At 40.1% G+C, this 21,494-nt stretch overlaps 1 protein-coding gene across 4 annotated transcripts in view; it reads left to right on the forward strand.

The window, feature by feature from the left end:
• The window catches only part of TRAK2 (trafficking kinesin protein 2), a 43,695-nt gene extending 30,750 nt beyond the window's left edge, over positions 1 to 12,945 (forward strand). For 3 of the 4 annotated variants that reach the window (XM_089519414.1, XM_089519413.1, XM_089519416.1), the window contains 9 exons: positions 249 to 379; positions 510 to 584; positions 1,770 to 1,907; positions 3,495 to 3,571; positions 4,475 to 4,660; positions 5,264 to 5,565; positions 6,283 to 6,552; positions 7,816 to 7,915; positions 8,276 to 12,945. In XM_089519414.1, the coding sequence (XP_089375540.1) occupies positions 249 to 379; positions 510 to 584; positions 1,770 to 1,907; positions 3,495 to 3,571; positions 4,475 to 4,660; positions 5,264 to 5,565; positions 6,283 to 6,552; positions 7,816 to 7,915; positions 8,276 to 8,945 (1,949 nt within the window). In that variant the 3' untranslated portion in view covers positions 8,946 to 12,945. The remainder of the gene's footprint in view (positions 1 to 248; positions 380 to 509; positions 585 to 1,769; positions 1,908 to 3,494; positions 3,572 to 4,474; positions 4,661 to 5,263; positions 5,566 to 6,282; positions 6,553 to 7,815; positions 7,916 to 8,275) is intronic. The other variant, XM_089519415.1, reaches the window with a different exon arrangement.
• The last annotated feature ends 8,549 nt before the right edge of the window (positions 12,946 to 21,494 follow it).

Genomic DNA, 21,494 nt, shown 5'->3' on the forward strand with positions numbered 1-21,494 from the left:
TCCCCCATGGATACTAAGGGCAGACAGTAACTGTAAATATGTCTAGTGTTGTTGTACACTACAGCACCACCTATTGTCATATAAATTCTCTTTATCATATAAGCGTTCTTGGTTTTTACTGTTGTTCCATTAGGAATGGTTCCTTATAACAGCTTTATTTAGTGAAAACCCAAAGAAAGTTTTATGCTTTTTCATGAATGTAGAGTAGTTGCTTTCTTAAGTAATCATAATCCTGTGCTATAATTTAGGGGAAACAAATGCCCAAATTGCAAGCATGAGTGAGGAGCTGACAAGGAAAAATAAAGAGCTACTTCACTACCAGGAAGAGATCTCATCCCTCTTATCACAGATTGTTGATCTTCAGCATAAAATCAAAGAGGTTTGTGTGCACATAAGCTAGAATGAGGAGGAGGGCTTGAAGGGCCAAGCAGTTATTTAGGTAACAAGAGCAATTACTATTTCCAGTAGTATGTCTGACAATAAAGTAACCTCTTTCTATATCTCTTCAGCATGTAATTGAAAAGGAAGAGTTGAAATTGCATTTGCAAGCTTCCAAAGATGCCCAGAGGCAGCTGACAGCAGAGGTATTTGGTGCCTTCTATTTTTCTATTTAACCCTGAGAAAAAAACTGAAGAAGATAAAATGCGAATATGGATTTTATTTTTCTGTGAAAACCACCAGGTGGTATGTGATTTCCAGAAATATACTGAATCATAATTTTGTTTGGAATGTTTTCTGGTGTCTTAAGATGATATCTAATTTGGCCTGTCTCCTTCCTTCCTTCCTTCCTTCCTTCCTTCCTTCCTTTCTTTCTTTCTTTCTTTCTTTCAACCAGTAATTAATAAAATTTTGTAAAAAGAACATCAATTTAATTTTTATTTGCTGTATAGATTTCTCAAGGTATTTTTTCAGTAGCTCAAATTATTTAAATTGAAATATTTGATTCAGGGGGACAGGAATAAATGAAGCTTACTTATGCTGCAGTCCTGCAAGCCCTGGGAAGACATCTCAGAGGCTTTAGGATTGCTTGGATTCCCCCCTTTAAAGGAAGGAAGACAAGTGTGAGGGGTAAGTCCAGCTTCAAGTGCTGCCTTCCAGCTCCTGTAGAAACCTTTACTTTCTACATGTTTATGTTATTAATTTAAAGAAATAATATACACATGGCTCTGCTATATTGAAAATATAGCAATTGAAAATTATATTTCACTGAAGGAGGCTATCACTTCTGAAGCAGAGGAGAGGAAATCCTTGAAGGCAGAGTGCTGCAGCTTCTTTTTGGTTGCATTTGCTATTTTATGTCATTTGCATTAAGCCTGGAAAAATGAAATAAGAAGATACTGACTAATACTAGACTAATGCATAAAGGTGACAACCAGGATGACAATTATGTTTCCTTAGATGCCTTATATTTATTTTATTCATTTATATCCTGTCTTTCTCCTAACAATGAGACTCAAGGTGGCTTGCAACATATACAGTGGAACCTCACTTTATGCGGGAGATCCATTCTGGACACACACACCCCCCATGTAAGGCGAATTCCGCCTATGCTTGAGCCCCATTATAGTGAATGGGGCTTGAGCATGCGGCGGTGCAACACGCCGCAGCCGCACACACCATTGAAAGTATTGCAGTGCAGCTTCCTTATAAACTGGAAGCCGCATCTGGCGCGCCTGCGTATGGAGCAGGCGTGCTGTATATAGTTGGCCTAGTCAGTGCTTCTCATTGTCTCCCCAGTGAATGATTGTATTCCTTTTGTATTCTTATAGCTCCATGACTTACAAGAGCGAAATGCAGAATGCCTGGGGATGTTGCATGAGTCACAAGAAGAAGCAAAGGGACTGCGCAGCAAAGCCAGCCAAGCTGCGCTTCTCTGCCGCCCCCAGTCATGTGGAGCATTTCCTGTGGTAAGTTGCAAGGACTTTTGGTACTTTCAGCTGGTTTTAAGTAAAGCAGAACCTATGAGGCAAACAGACAATTACAGTCTGGGGAGAGGGGAGAGCTGGCAGTTAGCTAAGGGCCCTGCCACTTGTGAGTTTGTTACTGTGGTTTGTACATTTTACTTGGAGAAGAAATACTGTGTGAGAAGAGTTAAGGTGTTTTTTCTGTATCTCTGTGTACATGTGTCCCTAAATTTTATTTTGAGCATTTATTTGAAGGATTCTTAATGATGCTTTTCGTCTGATCCCAGCACTGCAATGTTGAGTCTGGCAACTAAGTTCACCTTGTGTTTTTTACCTTCATTTCAATATTATTATAATGGGCTTTTGTACAACTTCTCAAACATTTTTTTAACATCCTCTGTGATTCCTTCTGCTTTTTTTTGCAGCAGGAGGAGGAAGAAAAAAATTAGTCGTCTGTTTGTTAAGGATATCCTGGGGGGGGGGGGAAGCAGTTTTGTTTTTTCTCTTCATCTCTTGATAAGAATGAAAAACTGAAGATAGAATATTGTACTTAATGTAGTGGCAGTGGCTAAAGGTTATGTGTATGAGAGCCAGCATGGTGTAGTCGTTTGATCATTGGACTACAACTCTAGAGATCAGGATTTGATTCTCCACTTGGCCATGGAAAGCCACTAGGTGATCCTGTCAGCCCTAGAAAACCCCATGATAAGTTCGCCTTAGGGTTGCTAGAAGTAGGAAACAGTTTCAAGGCACACAACAACAGTGTATATGAAGAATTAAAAGAGTCAGTGGAAGATCATGTAATGGAATGATGGTAGGAAGGACATCTAAATCTTGAAACTGGGGTAACAAAAATGGAGATTTATATTTTTCAGCCACTGTTACAAGGAATATTACTAATATAAATTTCTGTTATCCGCTACTTCTCTATTTACCTGTAGCTCAGCAGTGCCTTGCTGAATATAGAAGATTAGAAATAACATTTAAAAAACATTTATCTTGAAGATGCATTGTTTGAAATAACAATAGGTGGTTTAATGCCTAAGTGTTTAATTTTCTAAATGGCTGCTTGGAAACATGTTCTTTAATGCAACAGCCTAGAACAGTGATGGCGAACCTATGGCATGCGTGCCAGAAGTGGCACTCAGAACCCTCTCTGTGGGCACACATGCTGTCGCCCTAGCAGAGAGTTTGTCAGAGTTTCTTACTAGAAAGCCAGAGGGACATGGCACTTTTCAATAAATAAGTGGGGTCTGGGTTGCAGGTTGGGCACTTGGTCTGTAAAAGGTCCACCATCACTGGCCTAGAACAGTCAAGTGGTAGAGAGAGAATTAAAAACAATAGAGACTCACTCAGCATTTGGGAAGAGAATCACTAAATCCAGAGAATTTACAATATTATCACTTAGCCCTTCAGATACATTTGTGAAAAAATACAAATAAACCCACACCATCTCAGGCATCAGACATGGATTTTACTTGAACATTTTCTTACATAATTATTTCTGGCAAAGAAATACATATTATCCATTTTACTTGGTTATGTCTTGACAAACATCTTAAATCTTCATATGTTCTCCACTACCTTAAGGAATCTTTGGCAGCTGAGATTGAGGGGACCATGAGGAAAGAATTAAGTTTGGATGAAGAATCTTTTTCTAAGCAAAAGTAAGTGCAGCTCTTGGTTTTAGAACTATCCCATTTTGAGATGTTACAACAGCCAGTTCTGTGTGTGTGTACTTTGTGCCTTCAAGTAATTTCCAACTTACAGCTACCCTGTGGCAAACCTATCATGGGGTTTCTTGGCAAGACTTTTTCAGAGGAGGTTTGCCTTTGCCTTCTCCAGAGGCTGAGAGCATGTGACTTTCCCAAGGTCACCCAGTAGGTTTCATAGTCAAGCAGAGAATTGAACTCTGGTCTCCAGAGCTATAAGCCACCACTCAAATACTACGCCACACTTATTCTACCCTAGCTGTAAGACATTCTGGTATAGCTGGTCTTGCATCTTCATTTTTATTTAAATTTAAATATTATTGAAAATAATATTTTAATTAAAATATTATGTTAAATAAAAACATAAGAGAGCTTTTAAAAGCAATTAAATCAGTAAGTGGGAGAGCGGAAGTGTATCATTGTAGCAACCCAATTTAACTGCCAAAGGCTTTCCTGAATAATAAATAAATAGAAAGGGAAAACCTGTCAAACTGTCAACAGAAGGACAGCAGAGAAGGAACTAGCTTAGCCTAGCCTAGCCTATTAACCAGCATTTTAACTGGTGAATAGTCTTTCTGAAGCATTTTGCACGAGCTGATGTGTCACAGTAGCCAGACAGGACACTTCCTAGAATGCATGTAGTGGATGCAACTAGACTTACATTTCTGGCCAGCATCAAAACCTGGGCATTCCAGTTCAGGGCTATTTTTTTTAAATAAAGGATTTGATTGAGAAACTAAAGTAAATATACTTTACAGTCAGTGCATAGAGTTGACCGTGTTAAGACATACATAGAATAGATACTTTGTCCAGAGCAAGTTTGTAAGACATTTTTATTTTATTTTATTTTCATTTCAGGGTTCAGCAGAAGCGTGTATTCGATACTGTCAGAGTTGCTAATGTCATACGTGGCCGTTCTGCTTTGTGTCCTGCCCCACTACCCATTCCAGGGTCAAATCGCTCAAGTGTTGTCATGACAGCAAAGCCTTTTCAATCTGACATGCAACATCTGGAAGGAAAGGTGCATCAGGCTCAGGGGACCAGGTCAGAAAACATTTCCAAATAAGAAATGAGATATATTATCATTTCAGACAGTGTACAGAACTTTTGCTGTCGATGCTGGACTCCACACTTCCAAAAATTCTAGTTGTGGGGAGGGAGCTCTTATCTCTATCTAACCTACTTATTTTATCTGTATGAGCTTCTGACCTTGTAAGCGTCTTGACATGATGTGCTGTGCAGGAATACTTCTCAATACCTTCACACTTTGACCACCACAGAAGATACTGTAGCATAGTTAGAACAGATCAGAAGCTTTCATCAGTAAATAAAGGGAAGGTCACTTTATTCATTGCACAGACTTTCTTGGAGGTGGTGGAATCCACCCACAGCATCTCTGTCTGTGACATGATGTCATTACACTGTTATAAGGAGTCTTGGCACCAGTACTGGATAAACTTGTGTACAAATTACTACCATTCAATCATCTTATCACTTCCACTTCCCACAGTTAAAAGTGCATTGTGTGTGATTTTGAATCTCAATTGTTGTCTACAAAAATGGACAAGCTGTGCATTGCCCACTGTACTATTTGGGAAATTAGTCCTTCAATGTCTTTCTGAAATAACATTAAGTCTATATTCTCAGCAGGGAACCTCAAAAGTCAGGCCATCATGGTGTTCCTGGGGAAAATGATTTAGCCACAGCTCTGCATAGGCTTACTCTCCGCCGTCAGAACTACTTGAGTGAAAAGCAGTTCTTTGAAGAAGAATGGGAGCGCAGGATACGTTTTCTGGCTGATGAGAAGGAAGAACCAAGTGGCTGTAGCACACCAGTGGAGAGCTGCATTTCACTGGGAAGCTGTTCAGAACTTACAGATTTCTCTGGAAACTCCAGCAGTTTACGTAGCCTCCTCCCAGAGAAACTGCAAATTGTCAAACCGATTGAAGGTAAGATAAGGATGGTCTCACTTTCCAGTGACCCTGTCTCATGTGCATTATCAGCTGTTAGTTTCTTCTCAGACCAAGAATGGGATCTGATCTTTGATCTATAGTAATTGAGCAGCCTTGGATTTAACTCACTGTGTACCAGGCTACTCATGGATACACATATTTTTCTTCTGTCTGGCATACTGAAAAACCCTGCACTTTAAATAAATCTTCCTCTTCCTTTGTTTGACTGTATCTGCTCTTAATTCCTACATTGTCCTCCCATCCATCTCGCAGTTCCAGTTGCGTAAAAAACTGACATGGGAAGCTGAGTTTTGGATTTAGTTTCGTTTCAGTAAAACAAAAATAATTAGCTTGTGTTTATGGAAACAAGTAAACACATAAAGGAATTAAAGACTTTAGTCAACTCAATAATGTTGTCTTCCTGTTCAGCAAAAGCAATACCATATTAAAATTTTGCTTCAGAGGAGCATGTCAGCTTTAAGTGAAAGACCCAAATGTAGAGGGTAGCATGTTGACTTATTTGCAATCGTGTTTTTAAATTCCTTTTGGTATGAATTCTCTGGAGCATGCAGAGGAGCAGTCCACAAAGTATCAGGAATGGAAAAAATTGAGCTTCTGGACCATAGTGATCATTTTACCTGAGTGCCTAAGATGAATAAGTATGCCCTGGGAGAAAATGCCAACCATTTAAGATGTCTGTTCCTTCGTCATTAGGTTCTCAGACCCTGTTCCACTGGCAGCAGCTGGCTCAGCCTAACCTAGGTACCATCCTTGACCCACGGCCTGGTGTTGTCACAAAAGGTTTCACACTATCTCAAGATGATGTCTATCACCTTTCGGATTTGGAAGAAGATGAAGAAAGGGATGAAGGCATAACCTTCCAAGTGCAACAGTCTCCTCAAGATGAAGGGAAGCCCACAGTGCCAAAATCAGTGGCAGGAATCTTCCTACCACCTACTAAATTAGCAACACTTCCCCTCACAGGTAAGAACTCATTAAGCACTATAATTTTAGTGTTATCTATTTATTTATTTCATTTGTATGCTGCTTTTCTCCCAGAATGGAATCCAAGGCAGAGAGTCAATTAAAAACTTCACAATAAAATTTTTAAAAATTATACTTAAAATGGTATAAAATTGTTTAAAAGAGATATTTTTAAAGACAAAATAAAACATCCTAACAGGAGGCTCCCCTGCTTACACATTAAAAGCCTGCTTAAACGAAAAAGTATTTACCTGTCAGTGAAAAGACATAGCAGTTTAGCAATAGCAGCTTCATTTATATACCACTTCATACCACACTAAGCAGTCTCTAAGCAGTTTACAACTGTAAGCTAAACAGCATGGGGAACAAAACAACACCCTGAGGGACTGCACAGGCCAATGGCCAGGAAGTTGAATAGGAGTCCCCCAGCACCACCTGATTTCACCCCTCCAGGAAAGACCAGAAACACTGTGTGCCCCCAAGTCCCATCCCAGAGAATCGACCCAGAAGGATACTATGCTTGTTAAGGTTAAAGTTTTATCAGAAGAATCCTTAACAATGATTAATCCCAGGAATTTGCATCAAGAATAGTTGCACGTTACCAAAGCTTGTTCCTGCTCTCCTAATCATAAATGAACAATTTGGAACAGCATATCTAGCGCCTCACCCACTTCCTAGTATGTAAGATATATCTAGTGTAAAGCTGCAAGATGAAATATTCACAAAAGATGAGTTATCCATCTTACCTATGTTTTTAGAAAGATGGCATGAAAACAGTGCGTAAAATATTTTTCCTTGGAGATGCATTTGATTTAGAAAAATCCATTTTTACACTTCTTAATTTAGGATTTTAAAGATTTTATTCAACTACTTTCTAATCCAGAAATGGACATCTGCACAGGATTCATGGGCCAACTTGTGTCTCTGCAGCAGGCTGTCCCACCCTAAAATTCAGCTGAAAATGAAACTGGAAGTTATTTCTGATTTCACTTTCTATATATTTAGGGCTGTTTGAGGGAGGTTATATTTTAATTATCTACCATTATCTAAGTGACTATTCTCCCGGAGTAGCTTTTTACCATTTGGGCCAATTTTCTTTCTAATTTTCAGTTATTCGTGGGTGCAGGGATTTCAGAGGGTCTGATAAGATTGGGGAGTCACAACACACACACACAGAGCTATAGGAAGCCTATGGGCTACAGTTTACCTACCTCTATTGTAATTCATCCTCTCATCACTGGTTATGTCTTTTTTATATTGCAGCTTCTAATCCAGGAAAATGTCTCTCATCAACAAACTCTACTTTTACTTTCACCACTTGTAGAATCCTCCACCCATCTGATATCACACAGGTTACACCCAGGTAAGAATCTTATTCGTCCCAGAATTTTGGATGTAGTCATTTTATAATAAATTAGGTGATGCAGACTATTGTTCATGTGTTACAGCTAACTATATCACATGTTTCATGTTTTAGAACTTTTGAAAGATGGGCAGAAGTAGGAGGGGGTGGAATTCATGTGTCCTCCAGGACTGCAGTTCCCAGCATCCCTCACTATTTGACTGTGCTAGCTAAGACTGCTAGGAAATACCATCTAACAATTTCTGGGGAACTGCATGATTCCTGCCCCTGGTGCAGAACATAGAGATTTCACTCTTGATTTCTAAAGGCATTCTTTTTCTTTCTTTCTTATTTTCTTTTTCTCGTTTCTTTGTTTTCTAGCACTTCATATGCTCCCTTATCCTCTGGAAGTTGTAGCAGTACAAGCAATACAATTACAAGCTCCCCTTCCATGTCATGCAGGTTTAGTATTGGAGAATTCCTCACTAACAGAAGAGACTCTACTACTACCTTCAGCAGCACTAAAAGCTTAGCTAAACTTCTGCAAGAGCAGGGCATCTCAGCAAAGGTCTACAATAGTCCCATCTTGGAGAAGGTACCATTGTTTCAGCCCCCCAAGATACTTGCTGTTCCCTCAACGCCACCAAATTCTCCTTTGCATTCACCTTGTCTTTCCCCTTTGCCCTTTGAATCTCGAGCAAATGCATCTGAAAATTTTTTGGCTTCTCGGCCAGCTGAAACATTACTGCCAGAGATGTATGGACTGAAAGCTACTAGTTGTGATGCAGGTCAACAGAAGATGAACCTGGTGGAGAGGCTAAAGAAATTGGGGATTGCCAGAGTTGTCAAACATCCTGAGGCAGGGGACAATAGGAAAAGTCAGGGAGCAAAGAGTGCCCTCCAGAGGCAGGACTCAGCTGTGTATGTAAATGCAGGCAGCAATCTGATGGGAGGCCTGAGAAGAAACCACAGCCTTCCAGTCTTGATCAGACCACTTGGAGGGCCTGTGAGCACATCATCCTCAAAGATGGGAGTTCTCAAAGAGGATTGAGCACAATTGACATTAGCTGGCAAGATAAGGCAAAATACATAGGCTGAGGATGTGGTTATGGTCCAAAGAACGTTTAAAAAGAGGGCTGCTGAAGGAAGTTCAAGTGGAGGTGGGATGTGGACAAGACTTTGCATGAGATGAAAGTAGATGTAAATGTTAAAAGAGCAAAGGAAAGAGAAAACCAAAGTTCAGCTTTGAGATCACTGACTTCTCTAGCCTTCTACCAATAGAAGCAACATAAATACAGTGTATTTTCTACCTTTGGTATTATATGTATGGAACAGTAAATATCAATGTAAATTCTGTTTCGAGTATGTTTGATCAGGTTTTACTTGAAGGATCCTACCATTTAAATGTAATTCTAGGAGTGGAGTAAATTCCTTGTTAGGTTCTGGGACAGAGCAACAGCTGCAACTATTTTTTAATTTATACATTTAAAATAATGATATTGATAAAATAATGATTCTGAAAAAATAGAGTTGCAAACGCAGTGGGGAAAAATACTTGAGTATACTCATATTAATAGGTGGAGAAATATATGGCTATCTGTTGGAACACAGAAAAACCCTCAGGCAAATATTTAAAAGGGACTAAATCTATGAGCTTTATGTGGCTTTATATTTATTGGATATAAATGGGAAGCATATACTTGGCAGAGAAAAGTGTCAGCTATAGTCTCTTTGTCTGGCAGTCTGAGATACGTTCAGCACATTGTTGCTGGAATAATCTTGAAGCAGTACTATAGATTTCCAACACAATCTTGGTTGAAGTGACTGTAGATTGGAGCCACAGCATCCAGGAGGATATGTCCTAGAGAAGAAATTACACAGTATTCAGTTGTCATCTGAGCCTTGGAAGGCTTCCATTGCACAAGTTTCATAGAGTGGTCAAGGAATCTATCGCACAAAAGAGTATGCACTGCTCCCAGTGCTAAGGAAGAACAAGCACTGTTTAAAAATAAACTTTTCCTCCCTTATACATGAAATTCTGAACTTCAGCCTTTGTGAATGAATCCATTCTGAGATGGAAAATTCTTTTTTTGGCACAGTGAGAAGGTAAAAACAGTCTCTCTCAGGATAGCTTTGGATATGGGATACAAATAGGAAGGAGAGAGGAAGCACAAGTTACTTTTTCTTTCAGACTTTCCATGTGATGAAGAGGGAACTTTTGATGAGTGAATTTTAACGCACATCTGAAAATGACTTACCTCACCTTTGTGTGAAAATACTTGTAAATCATGGCATGCTTGCAGCAAGCTGTGTGATAAAACTGATTTGTGCTTATGGTGTAATGATGCCCATAACCACTTTTCCGTGGATTGCATTACCAGTCCATGCAAGAAAACAAATCAACATGGTTTAAAGATTAAGCACAAATAGTGGCTGTGTGACTTAATATTTAGGCAGGATAGGTCTTCATAAGATAGCCAATCTGTGCATGATTTCCTATTATTGTACAATAGGGTGGGAATCATGCAGCCCTCCAAATGTTGGATAGCAACTCCCAGCAATCTTAGCCAGTATAACTAATGGTGAGAAATGTTGGACATTGCAATCCAACAGTAGCTGGAGAGGTACATGATGCCCATCCCTGCTGTAGGATATATCCCAAACATCTAAGCAAATTAGATATAACATACATAATAATTTTGTATATATGTTGCTTGCAAACTAGGCATTCTAGGTGAGGATTTTTGGTTTCTGTAAAGTAAAAGTACTCTAAAAGTAGCAAACAACTACACCAATATTTTTGTCAACAGCTGTGTCTCGGAGTCATCCTTGAGCCTCCAGTAACTCCATTTGTTGTGGAAACTCACCAAAATCCTAAGAAGGAAAATGGGGAAGGAGAAGGGATCTGGCATTTCTTTTGAAACTCACCAAAATGTTTCAGCGTGAGTTTTCATAGACTCAGTCCACTTCATCAGATATTTTAATTGTTTGTAGCCACATGACGCCTAGGGCCTAAATACTCTAAAGGCACCAGATCCCAAGCAGGGTCAGCCCTGGTTCTTGAGTTAGGAGACCACCTGGGGAATACCAGGTACTATAGACTATATTTCAGAGGAAGAAACTGGCAAAACCACCTTTGAGGATTCCTTGTCTAAGAAAATCCTATGGAATTAGTGGAATTGCCATAAGTCAACAGGCAACATGAAGATACATACTGTGCTTGCAAACTTTGTCTTTTGTGCTCTTAACAAACTGTAATCTAGGTGAGGGTTTTTTATGTTTTCTGCAGAGCACAAACTTTACAAATGGCAAACTGATGCGTCTGATGAAGTGGACTGGAATCCACAAAAGCTTATTCTGAAATAAATCAGTTTCAAAAGGTACTGCTAGATTCCTTCCTCCCCCCACACCACCACCTTCTACTGCTGATATAGGCTACCCCAGCAAGCGCCTTGAAAAGTAAGCAAAATCCTGTAAATGATAAAAAAATATATTGAATATAAATTTATATTTAAGAGTTAATTCTATTTTAATTTATAAGTATATTCTAAATTAAACATTTTGAGTACATTTCCTTAATATTGTAAAAATAAAAAGCTCATGTTTCTTGGCAACGTTAAGAGAGAATTTTGTTTAATATGCTCTCTATTAAGCTTGGATTCTGACATATTTTACAGTAGCAAGGAAGCATCAGGGAATTAAACCACAGCTTTTGCTCAAATTACTCAGTAATACCCAAAGGGAAACAATGTACTGTATGTCTTTCTTATGCAAGCTATTAATTCCTGCTGCATTAATATTTTTTTAAAAATCAAGAATGAATGTGGATTTCTTGAGACTCCATCTTTTCTTCATTATTTTTACTTGTTATCAGTGGAAGAAGCTGTCTTGGTAAACGAGACTTCTTTCTTTTATTCATGTAAAAAATAATTTTGTTAAGTATTTTCAGTAAATGAATGTTACTTTATTCACCTCTTGTAACAGGGACATCTGAAAGGATCAAGGAGTCTCAGCCTCAAAAAGGAAAGGAAATAAAAGGCAGGCAGGCAACCTAGTTCAGCTTGGCTTATCCACTGACCCTTGAGGAACCATTCTTTGTTTAATGTACAGTTCAGAGCAACAAAAATCTGTTTGCATCCACAGGTGTTCTAAGTGCATTTTGTACAGTGTGCCTGAAGTACCTTTTCTCAAGAAAACTACCATAGTTGATAACTAGAGTACCAGTACCTTTGTGCCAAAACCATTTTTAGATAGGAACCTTCAAGCACAGGAGACCAGCAAATCAGTTTTAAGAGATCTTGATGAATATAGATACAAGAAATGCAAGTGACATTCCAGTTTGGTGCTCTTCTAGTGCAAGGTGACTTACCTGGTGAAACCAATTTATCAGTAATAACAGGATACTAATATGCTAATTATGCAGGAAAAGAAACTGAGGTTGGCCCTTTAGTTTCTTACATCTATGCTTGAAAAGGGTACTGTATTTAAGTGCCAATTCAGCACAAAGACAGACCTATATGTACACTCTTAGATATAAATATTAATTTTTTCATTGTTTTCTGACTTCTATTCATATTTGATAAATATGTGTGTTTCAGTCTCTCTGTAATTGAATCGGAAGGCTCCTAAAGTTTATACAGTTGAGTCATGCGTTTGTGCAGCTGAAGAAAAAATACATCCTGTAAAGTGAAGGGCGAAAAAAAGATTTGAAATAATTTCCCATTTTACCATTCACAGCAAGGTTGCACATTTATTATTATAATCAATGACATGTTTTTTTGCATGAGGTTATATTTTATAGTGGAACATACATATGATAATAAATACATAAAACTGCCTTTTTACACAATTGTGGTTGTATAGTGACTTCTTTATAGCAATGCATTTATTGAGTCTTGCCTGTTTTGAATTGCCATGAAGCAAGATGACCATGGTTAGTTAAATGGTGCTGATTTGCTCAAAATTGTGTTTGACCAAGGAACTTTTAATTTAAACAAAATATATTGAATAAAGATTATTAAAATGTGAAATAAAACATGTTGTAGATTAAATGTGACAAGGCTCATAATTAAGCATACAAACACTTACTGTATAAGTCTAGAAATTTTAGTCGAATAATTGATCTCAAAAAACTGAATGAACTTATCCACGGGTTAATGTAAGTAATTTTAAGTCTTTTTTTTTTAAAAAAGGAACCATCCCTAGTGAAAGACAAGAGGGTAATATATCCTGGAAGCATTGGCCCAGCTCTAATCTTTCATCCCTCGAGCCTTTAGGGTGAGCACAAACAGTTATGCCTGCTGAAATTTTGTAAGTTCTTTGGCACTATTTTCCTTTGCTTCATCCTTTAGATATTTTGTTACATGTCCCTAGGTTTTAACATCAACTTATCCACGCGTCATATCAAAATCCATAATTTTGGCTCCAAAACCTACCCTCAATTTATACATGAGGTTGACTTACAGTTGAGCATATATAGCAATAATATTTGTTGAATTATTATTATTATTATTATTATTATTATTATTATTATTATTTCTTACCTGCCTTTCCCATTAAAAGTTGCCAAGGATCAAGTAGTCCTATTTCAGTGTGCTTTCAGCAGTTCCACTCCCCTGAACAAAAATCTCCTTTCCCCCTGAATGCAAGAAGCCAGCTCCTAGGATGAGTCCCTACTTCTGGAGCAAGCAGGCAGTCTCCATTTTGTTCCCAGAAGCAGTTACAAACTCCCCCAGGATAATAGGTGAACCTCTAGGTGGGAGGCAGACATACTAGGTGGAGGCAAACATTGCATCCTTCCTTACCTCCACACAACACCAGAGGAGTATGTTGATGAAATAGTCACAAGTTTCAAATTATAGCTAATGACTGAGTGCTCCACCCTCATGTTTGCCATAGTGGTGGGATATTCATGAAGCACAAGTCAGGGAGGCTGTCGCAATGAGAGCAGTAGAGCAACCACATCAAACCACCTATCATTTAATCCATACCTATAGTCCAGCTGCACAGCTACTGATATCTCCCCTCCAGAGTCAGCAAAATAAGTAGTTGTCATATGCCTATTGACAGCAAGTCTCCAAAGGGACAGATTCACTTAAGGAAAACAGCTCCATGGAAATTGATCCAGTTCAGTTCATGCACAAACAATCCAAGAGAATGTACAGGGGCAAGGTCTCGACCAGTCCAGAGGTTGTTCTACAAAGCCAATAGTCATCCAAAGCCAAAAATGTATGAGATAAGGAATTATTAAACATACCCATTCCAGGAAATGCTGGAATACCAAGATTACAGTCAGTTGTAGAAACTGAACATTGTAAACAACAGCTGCCAACCTCAAAGTGTGAGCGGCTGGGTGGGTCTCCAGCATCTGCCAAGCCCTGCTGAGGAGGCATCCCCTCAGCTACTTCAACTACCAGCTTCTCAGATTTTAGGAGAGTTTTATGTGGAGACAGAATCTAACTTCTCAGCATCAAATTCTAGAGGGTGAGTTATGACACCAATGGCCTATTGTAGCCAGTGGTTTCTATATGTAGACCAACAATCTCATCTTAGAGAAGCACCTAGAGAAGGACATGATAGAAATGATAGCCTGGATCTAACACTAGTATTGCATAACATAAACCTCCTTGTGGAGAGTTACTCATTAATTATGCTACATGACATTGCATTGAATGTCAACATTGTGCAATTAAACCAAGACAGTAAATGTGCAACCAAAGGTAAATGAACATTGATGTACATTGTACATCAGTATTCTGTGACAAATCTACGGCCTTTCTGTCTGCTTCAGTCTTTATAAATCTTCAAGACAAGGTGTTCAGAGGGGGGATTAGATAAAAACAGTATTTGTGCAACTGGAGTGTGTACAAAAAATTAAGTCCATCCTGGGTAGGCTTCTTTCTGTACAAAGAGCTGTTTTGCAACCACCTTAAGGATTTAGTAAAGATACAAGCCAGCCATGTTCATTGCACAGATAGAAGTCAATGGTTTTAAAAACAAGGAAAATACTTTTAATTCCTTCAGTTCTTCCTGTCCCTTCAGATATGTCCTCAGGAAGAACCATCCCAGCTGGCACCAGGGATCAAGTCTTTGCTTAGAACCCAAAAATTTATTGTGAGAACAAGAAGCTCAGTTCAGCTGAACTGCCCTAAATCACATACACATGCAGTGGTGGAAAACTTGCATTTCTCTGAAGATTTGCTGCCCGTTAACATGCAGAAACCATAAGATTCACAGATTCCCTGGCCACAGTATGGGCCCCAGTGTCTCATATATCCTCCCGTTATTTCCCTGATATATAAGGTGATACAAAAAATAAGGGCCAGGGGCAATGATGGTCCTTATAGCTCTAGAGTGGGTAAGGAGACTGTGCTTCACATGCCTGGTGAACCTCCTCTTACTGGACCACTGCCTTGGAATGACCTCCCTGAATCATGTCCAATCTTCCCACCATAACCCAGGATTCCTGACTACCTAAGGTTTGAGCAGGAGCTGCTAATGAAACCCCCACCTCACATAAAGAAAAGCACCAATCAATAAAACTGGCACGCCTTCCTTGAGTAGGATCCGTAAGGGAAGGATTCTTTTTCCACCAGTATTGCAAGCCTAGAGTTTTTGGAGAACAGCTTTTCAGCTGCAAGTCAAACACGGTGCAGAGACACAAATGTCAGTCGTTTTTCATCTGTTCTAAGGGATTCTAGTAAGCAACATATTCCCATTCCAAATGCTTCCTTGGGGCAACATCTGTGTTCAGCCTGCACACTCACATACGCCACAGGTATCTGACATGGCATCTGAACATGGGCCAGAGGCCTCTAAAAATGTTTTGAGACCTTGGGAATGATCTTCCTCTGGACTTCAACTCTAACAACCATCTACCTGGGGACCACTACCTTATCAAAAAGAGTGTCAGAACTGTCCTACTGACCCAGTTCCTTGAAGAAGAAGCTACCCTGAAGATTAGCAGCTGGTCACCTCTTTGTCTTGACTGGGCCCTGCCACTTCTGAAAGGACAAATCTTCAGCTTCCAATTGTGGCTGATCTGTCAACAGAGGAGGAACTAACAAAAGAAACACAGGAGGGTCTCGAAAAGAAAGCTGTGCCTAACAAACTCTGGGGAAACCATACAAGATACCAAATATACTAATTAACAATGAACCAAAAAATTAACTAAATAACATACAGAGATTTACTACTAATAATAAAATGAACTAAAATTACACAAACCAAAAAATATCAAGGAAGTAACTAACAATTATATAATCAGAGAGAACGTAACAGTTTTGCAAAACTGATTTTACTGATAGTATTCACTAGAAGTACTTGACTAAATTGCTAAAGTGTTTTTAAAAAGGGATAGCTTCTGTTATGCCAACTTCAAGTCTTGTATTGGAGTAAACACTACTTCACTTTCTCAGATGTCAAGCTGTAATAGGGGAATAATAAAGAAACCAGGTTCACAGAGGATTTTTTCTGTCACACCAACTTCAAGTGTTGTATCCTGGAGTAATCTGTACTTCACTTCCTCAGGTGTCAAAGCTGAATAAATCTTCATAACGTATTCTATCCATTAGTAGTTTCAATAGGAAGTTGTTTGAGCTTGCATGAAGAACAATCACATATATAGAAAAGCTGTGGTGGTATATAACTGCCCCTGGAGCTCTGAAGTCATTTGGAAAATATCTTCCTCAGTAAAAATAAACAGGTAGCTCTTTCCAGTGACTTTCCATATTACATTCTAGACTTCAAGACTCATCCATGAGTAGAACTGACAGAACAGAGGAAGAATTACATACTGTGAGGCACACCTCAGTTGGGTCTGGACCTAGCTGCTCTTGGGAAGTATCCTCCGTCCAGATACCAACTAGAAACGCACAAGGTCTCCTTTCCTACAATTTTCAACTGAGGCAAAGAACCAATGGGTTGGAGAAAGCCAGCCATGAGTCTGAGGCCTTACACAATTACAGAGGATGAACCAAAGGATCTACTACAGTTGGTCCTCCACATTTGCAGCTTTGACTTTTGCAGATTTGATTATTTGTGGGTTTGGTTAATATATTTTCTCTAGGAGTCTCTAGGTCCTTCAGCGCAACTCTGCCAGAAGTTGACCACAGAGTTGTGCTGGAGAACCTAGATGTTCCTAGAGAAAACACTTCTCTAGGCATTTGTAGGCCTTCCAACTGATTCTATGATTAACTTCTGGAAGATGTTGACCATAGAGTTGTACTGCAGGACCTGGAGATTCCTATAGAGGAGTTATCTTAGGTAAAAATAACAGTGTTCTTTCATTTGCGGTTTTTCCGCAATCACGGGGGTCCTTCCCTGCTAATCCCAGCAAATGTGGAGGGACCACTTTTGCTTGCACAGTAGCCTGGCCCAGTAGAGGTAGCACTGATGGATTTTGTTGTATTTTACTGCATGGCCAACATGGGTACCCCAAACAGGTTCCCCAGCTTTGTAAGGTATTTGACTAACTGACTGTTTGGTGACTGTGAGAGAGGAGGAAGCAGTGCCATTCTCTTTCAACTAGCAGCCACTACTTCAGCAGGCCGCTGGGCTATTTTTCATCAATGGATCATTATAAGCACTGATCCTAATTCCCCACCCAGCGTGCCTTTTTTCTTGTATGTCATACCTTAAATTTAGATGGCAAGTCTGAGGGCAGGAAGTCTCATGCTACTTATCTGGTAAGCTGCTCTGGAAGCTTTTTGGTTAAAGGGCAGGAGGATATATGCATGCTTTAAATAAACAGGCAAACAAACAAACCAAATTCCGTCTTCTGTGTACCCACATAAACAGCTCCATAGCAATCATTTATTTATAGCAGTGACATGGCTGGATCTGGTTTATAAAAGAAGCAGAAATGGGAGCATCCAATGAAATCCATTGGAAAAAAATGGGAGGTACATTTCAAGATGCTCAAAAGATTGTTGTCTTGTACATTCTAAAGCTCTTTAAAAGCTCTTTGTCTAATACAACAACCATATTTTGGGCATCTTGCAATATGTCTACAGTTTCATCGGTGAATCTGATTTATGCAGTCAAAACAAGCTGCTGCACAGTACTTGTGCAACAAACATTCAAACCCTGACATGGCACCTGCATATCCAAAGCTCTTCTCAGTAAAATGGAGGGCATGTAAAGAAAGTTTAAATCTTGTTTATTTTCAAGAGTTCTTTTAAAAAGTTAGACATGGCCTCCCTGTGCATTCTGACCTTTGGCATGGTCCAGAATTTCGGTGTTTTCAAATAGCATTCTATGCCCAGGATAGTTTACGATGTTTTCTGCTACGGCTGATTTTTCTGGCTGGCTCAGTCTGTGGTGTCTCTTGTGTTCTTTGATTCATATTTGAACGCTGAGTTTAGCGGTCCCTGTGTAGACCTGCCCCACAGCTGCATGGTATGAAATCCACAAATACCTGGACAACTTCAACAGGAAAGAAGAAACACTGAAAGTAAAGAAAGTTTGTATACCAGTCTTGAAAAACATCAAAATGAAGACTCAGTTCACGCAAATGAACACAACCCAGGGTCAGGAGGTTTCCCCACAGACAATGGATTGCTAATTAAATGGACACACATCCACCATGCTTATCCTCCCACCCTGAGGCCTTGCCATTCAACAACAGACCAACACACAGATTAACATATAAATCACTTCCTTACAACCAAAGGTCACACAGCATACACTGTATATACAATGTACTTCCATGCCACCCCCCACAGAAGCAGGCAAAATGTCAGGAAAAAATTTTTCCAGAACCCAACCACATCACCCGGAAAACTCACAGAAAACGATGGACGCTGGCTGTGGAAGCAAGTGAGGAATTTGCTAGACCTTGAGGATTTTGCTGAGTTTGACTTCCAGCAAATATCAGGGTAGTTGAAGTCGCCCATCACTACTACATCTCTCCTTTCTGAGTGTGTGGTCATCTGTTCTAGAAAGGCATCATCCAATTCCTCAGTCTGACTTGGGGGTCTGTAGTAGACTCCCACCGTAACACCCTTGTTGTTTCCCTCCCCTTTGATTCTTATCCAGATGCTCTCCACCTGGCTTCCATGATTGATGTCCAGGATCTCTTCACTGGTGTAAATATCTCTGACATATAGTGCTATTCCTCCTCCTTTCCTGTTTGGCCTATTTCTCTTAATAAGGTTATACCCCTCTATTTCCACATTCCAATCATGAGACTCATCCCACCAGGTTTCAGTGATGCCTATTATATCATATTTGCTTTGCTGTACTAGGAGTTCGAGTTCATCTTGCTTGTTTCCCATGCTCTGTGCATTCGTGTAGAGAGACATTGCAGACCACGGGGCCCATTTACTTGCTGCCTGTGCAAGTTTTTTTGCCTCCCACTGTTGGGTCCTTGCACTTTTTTTTCTTGTTTCCTCTATGTCAGTTTGACTATTTTCTCCAGCCCCTTCGCCTTCCTTAATATTGTCTCCCTTCCCCACGGAACTCAGTTTAACTACAATTATTATATTGTAGTAGGTCCCTATGTAGTTTGCTGTGAATAGAACAGAATAAAATAAGAGAACAAGACTCAGAACAATGGATGAAAGCTCCAGGAAAAGAGATTCCACCTGGACATTATGAGGAGCTTCCTGACAGGAAGAGCTCATGTGTGTGTGTGTGTGTCCTAGAGATAGGAGGGTCAGATGAGAACTGAATAGGGTTTGGGAAGCACACTGCAGAAATAATCCAGTTTGAGGCTGCATCCACAGTGCAGAAGTAATGCAGTTTGACACCACTTTAACTGCCGTGCCTCAGTTTGTTGTGGCAGTGGAGCAGAGCTAAAACAACACATTTGTGTGTGTGTGTGTGTGTATATATATATATATATATATATATATATATATATATATATATATGAAAGGATGGAGCTTATGAAACCATGTTCCCAGATGCCTCTCCTTTAACCCAAAAAGGTAATTCCAGGACAGTCATTTTTGAAGCATTTTAATATGCTCCAATTTCTTTCTCATTTTCCTTCCTTCTGTCTTTCGTTTCCATTGACTGAGGACCAGGGATCCCTTCTTTTCCAGACACCAATGGGGATGCCTATTATTATTATTATTATTATTACATCATATACATGCAAATTACTAATCTTACTTTTATACGTTTATATTTATATCCTGCTATTTGCAATTTCTATACTTAAGATAAGTAAATCAACTTTCTACTTCTTAATTGTTATTGTTGTCTTCTTCTTTTATTTCTGTTGATAACATTTGTATTCTCTGGTTGCTTCTTGAAGATTAATTCCACTTCTGCTTATTGTTGTGTTTCTGGTTAACCTCAGTATCCCCTGTGGCTTCCTTAGTTTCTCTGATCCTGTTATTCTTATGTCATCCTTCGGTTTCCATTCTCTTACCATTTATTTTTGCAATTTTTTTTACTAATTCCCATTCCTATTGATCTCTTCTTCTGATTTTGTATGAATCAGATTTGTTATACTCTCCATTCTAGCCATGTCTTGTGACTTAAGAAACCAGTTCTCTATTGTGGGATTGTTTGTTTATTTTCCAATTCTGTGTCTTCTGTGGAAAGGATGCAAAGGAAAGGGACCCACAAAAGGGGGGTTAACTCCTGGGAATAATGAATCAACCTCCATGAAGCTGCCTTTCTTCTGCGCAGAGCCTTCCTGCCTCCAGGTGGCGCTGCTTCCCTCCTTTTTCCTCCCAGACTCAAGGCTGAGGCCCCGCCTCCCTCCCAGAGATAGAGACCCAAAGGAAGGCGGGAGAGAGCAAGAAGGGTGGGAGGGGCCAAGGGTGGGGCCATGCAAATATGGGACCAATGGGGAGAGAGAAGGAGAAAATGTAATTTCTTCAGCTGGTCCTGTAATTCCAGTGCCATGGCCAGCAGGTGGTACTGTTTCATTCCTCCAAGGCTGATGCTCTGCCTCCCTCCCAGCAGCCATGGAATAGAGAGAAGCAGCACCTGAAGCTCAGAGGAATGGTGGGCGTGGTCAAGTGCAGGGCCATGCAAATTTGGGACCAATCGTATTGGAGGATAGCCCCAAAGTCTCTCCTGGGCCCCAGAGTCCCCCTGGAGGGGAGGCTGTGAGGGCATAGGGGGCGTGACTGGGGGCCTGGAGAGGCCAGAGGTGGAGGGGGCTGGAGGGGGGGCGGAGGTGGAGGCAGGCGGAGGGAGGGAGGGCTGGGGCCAGGCCAAGGTCTCACTGTGACCTCGAAGGACCTCCCAAGGAGAGGGGTCACTGAGCAGGGAGAGGTTGGTCATGTGTTATCAAGCTTCATGAGCTTCACGGTCAACTGAGCCTTGGGAATTTCGGCAAACTTGCTTTTAATAACAATGGTTGCCTGCTGGTGTTTCTGAAACATTATATGAGTCTTGGTCAGCCTTTTTGTATCTTGTTGCAAGAAGAAGGCATCAGAGCCATGGCCCCACCAGCCTCCTCCTTCCTTGGTCCTTTGTTTCCTGCTCTGTTCTTGGAGGCCTTCCCTGAGGGAGCCTCAGGCAAAGGACTTTGCAGGCCCTCTCAGAGCAAAAGGGAGGAGGAGAAGGAGCCTCTGTGGATGATGGGATCAAGAGTGGCTCAGCCATGCGCAGGAGGCTTCCCTTGGAAGGAGACTTG

Source organism: Sceloporus occidentalis, unplaced genomic scaffold (genome assembly GCF_023333645.1).
Source record: "Sceloporus occidentalis isolate IW3139 unplaced genomic scaffold, rSceOcc1.0.p SCAF_4, whole genome shotgun sequence".
Lineage (NCBI taxonomy): Eukaryota > Metazoa > Chordata > Lepidosauria > Squamata > Phrynosomatidae > Sceloporus > Sceloporus occidentalis.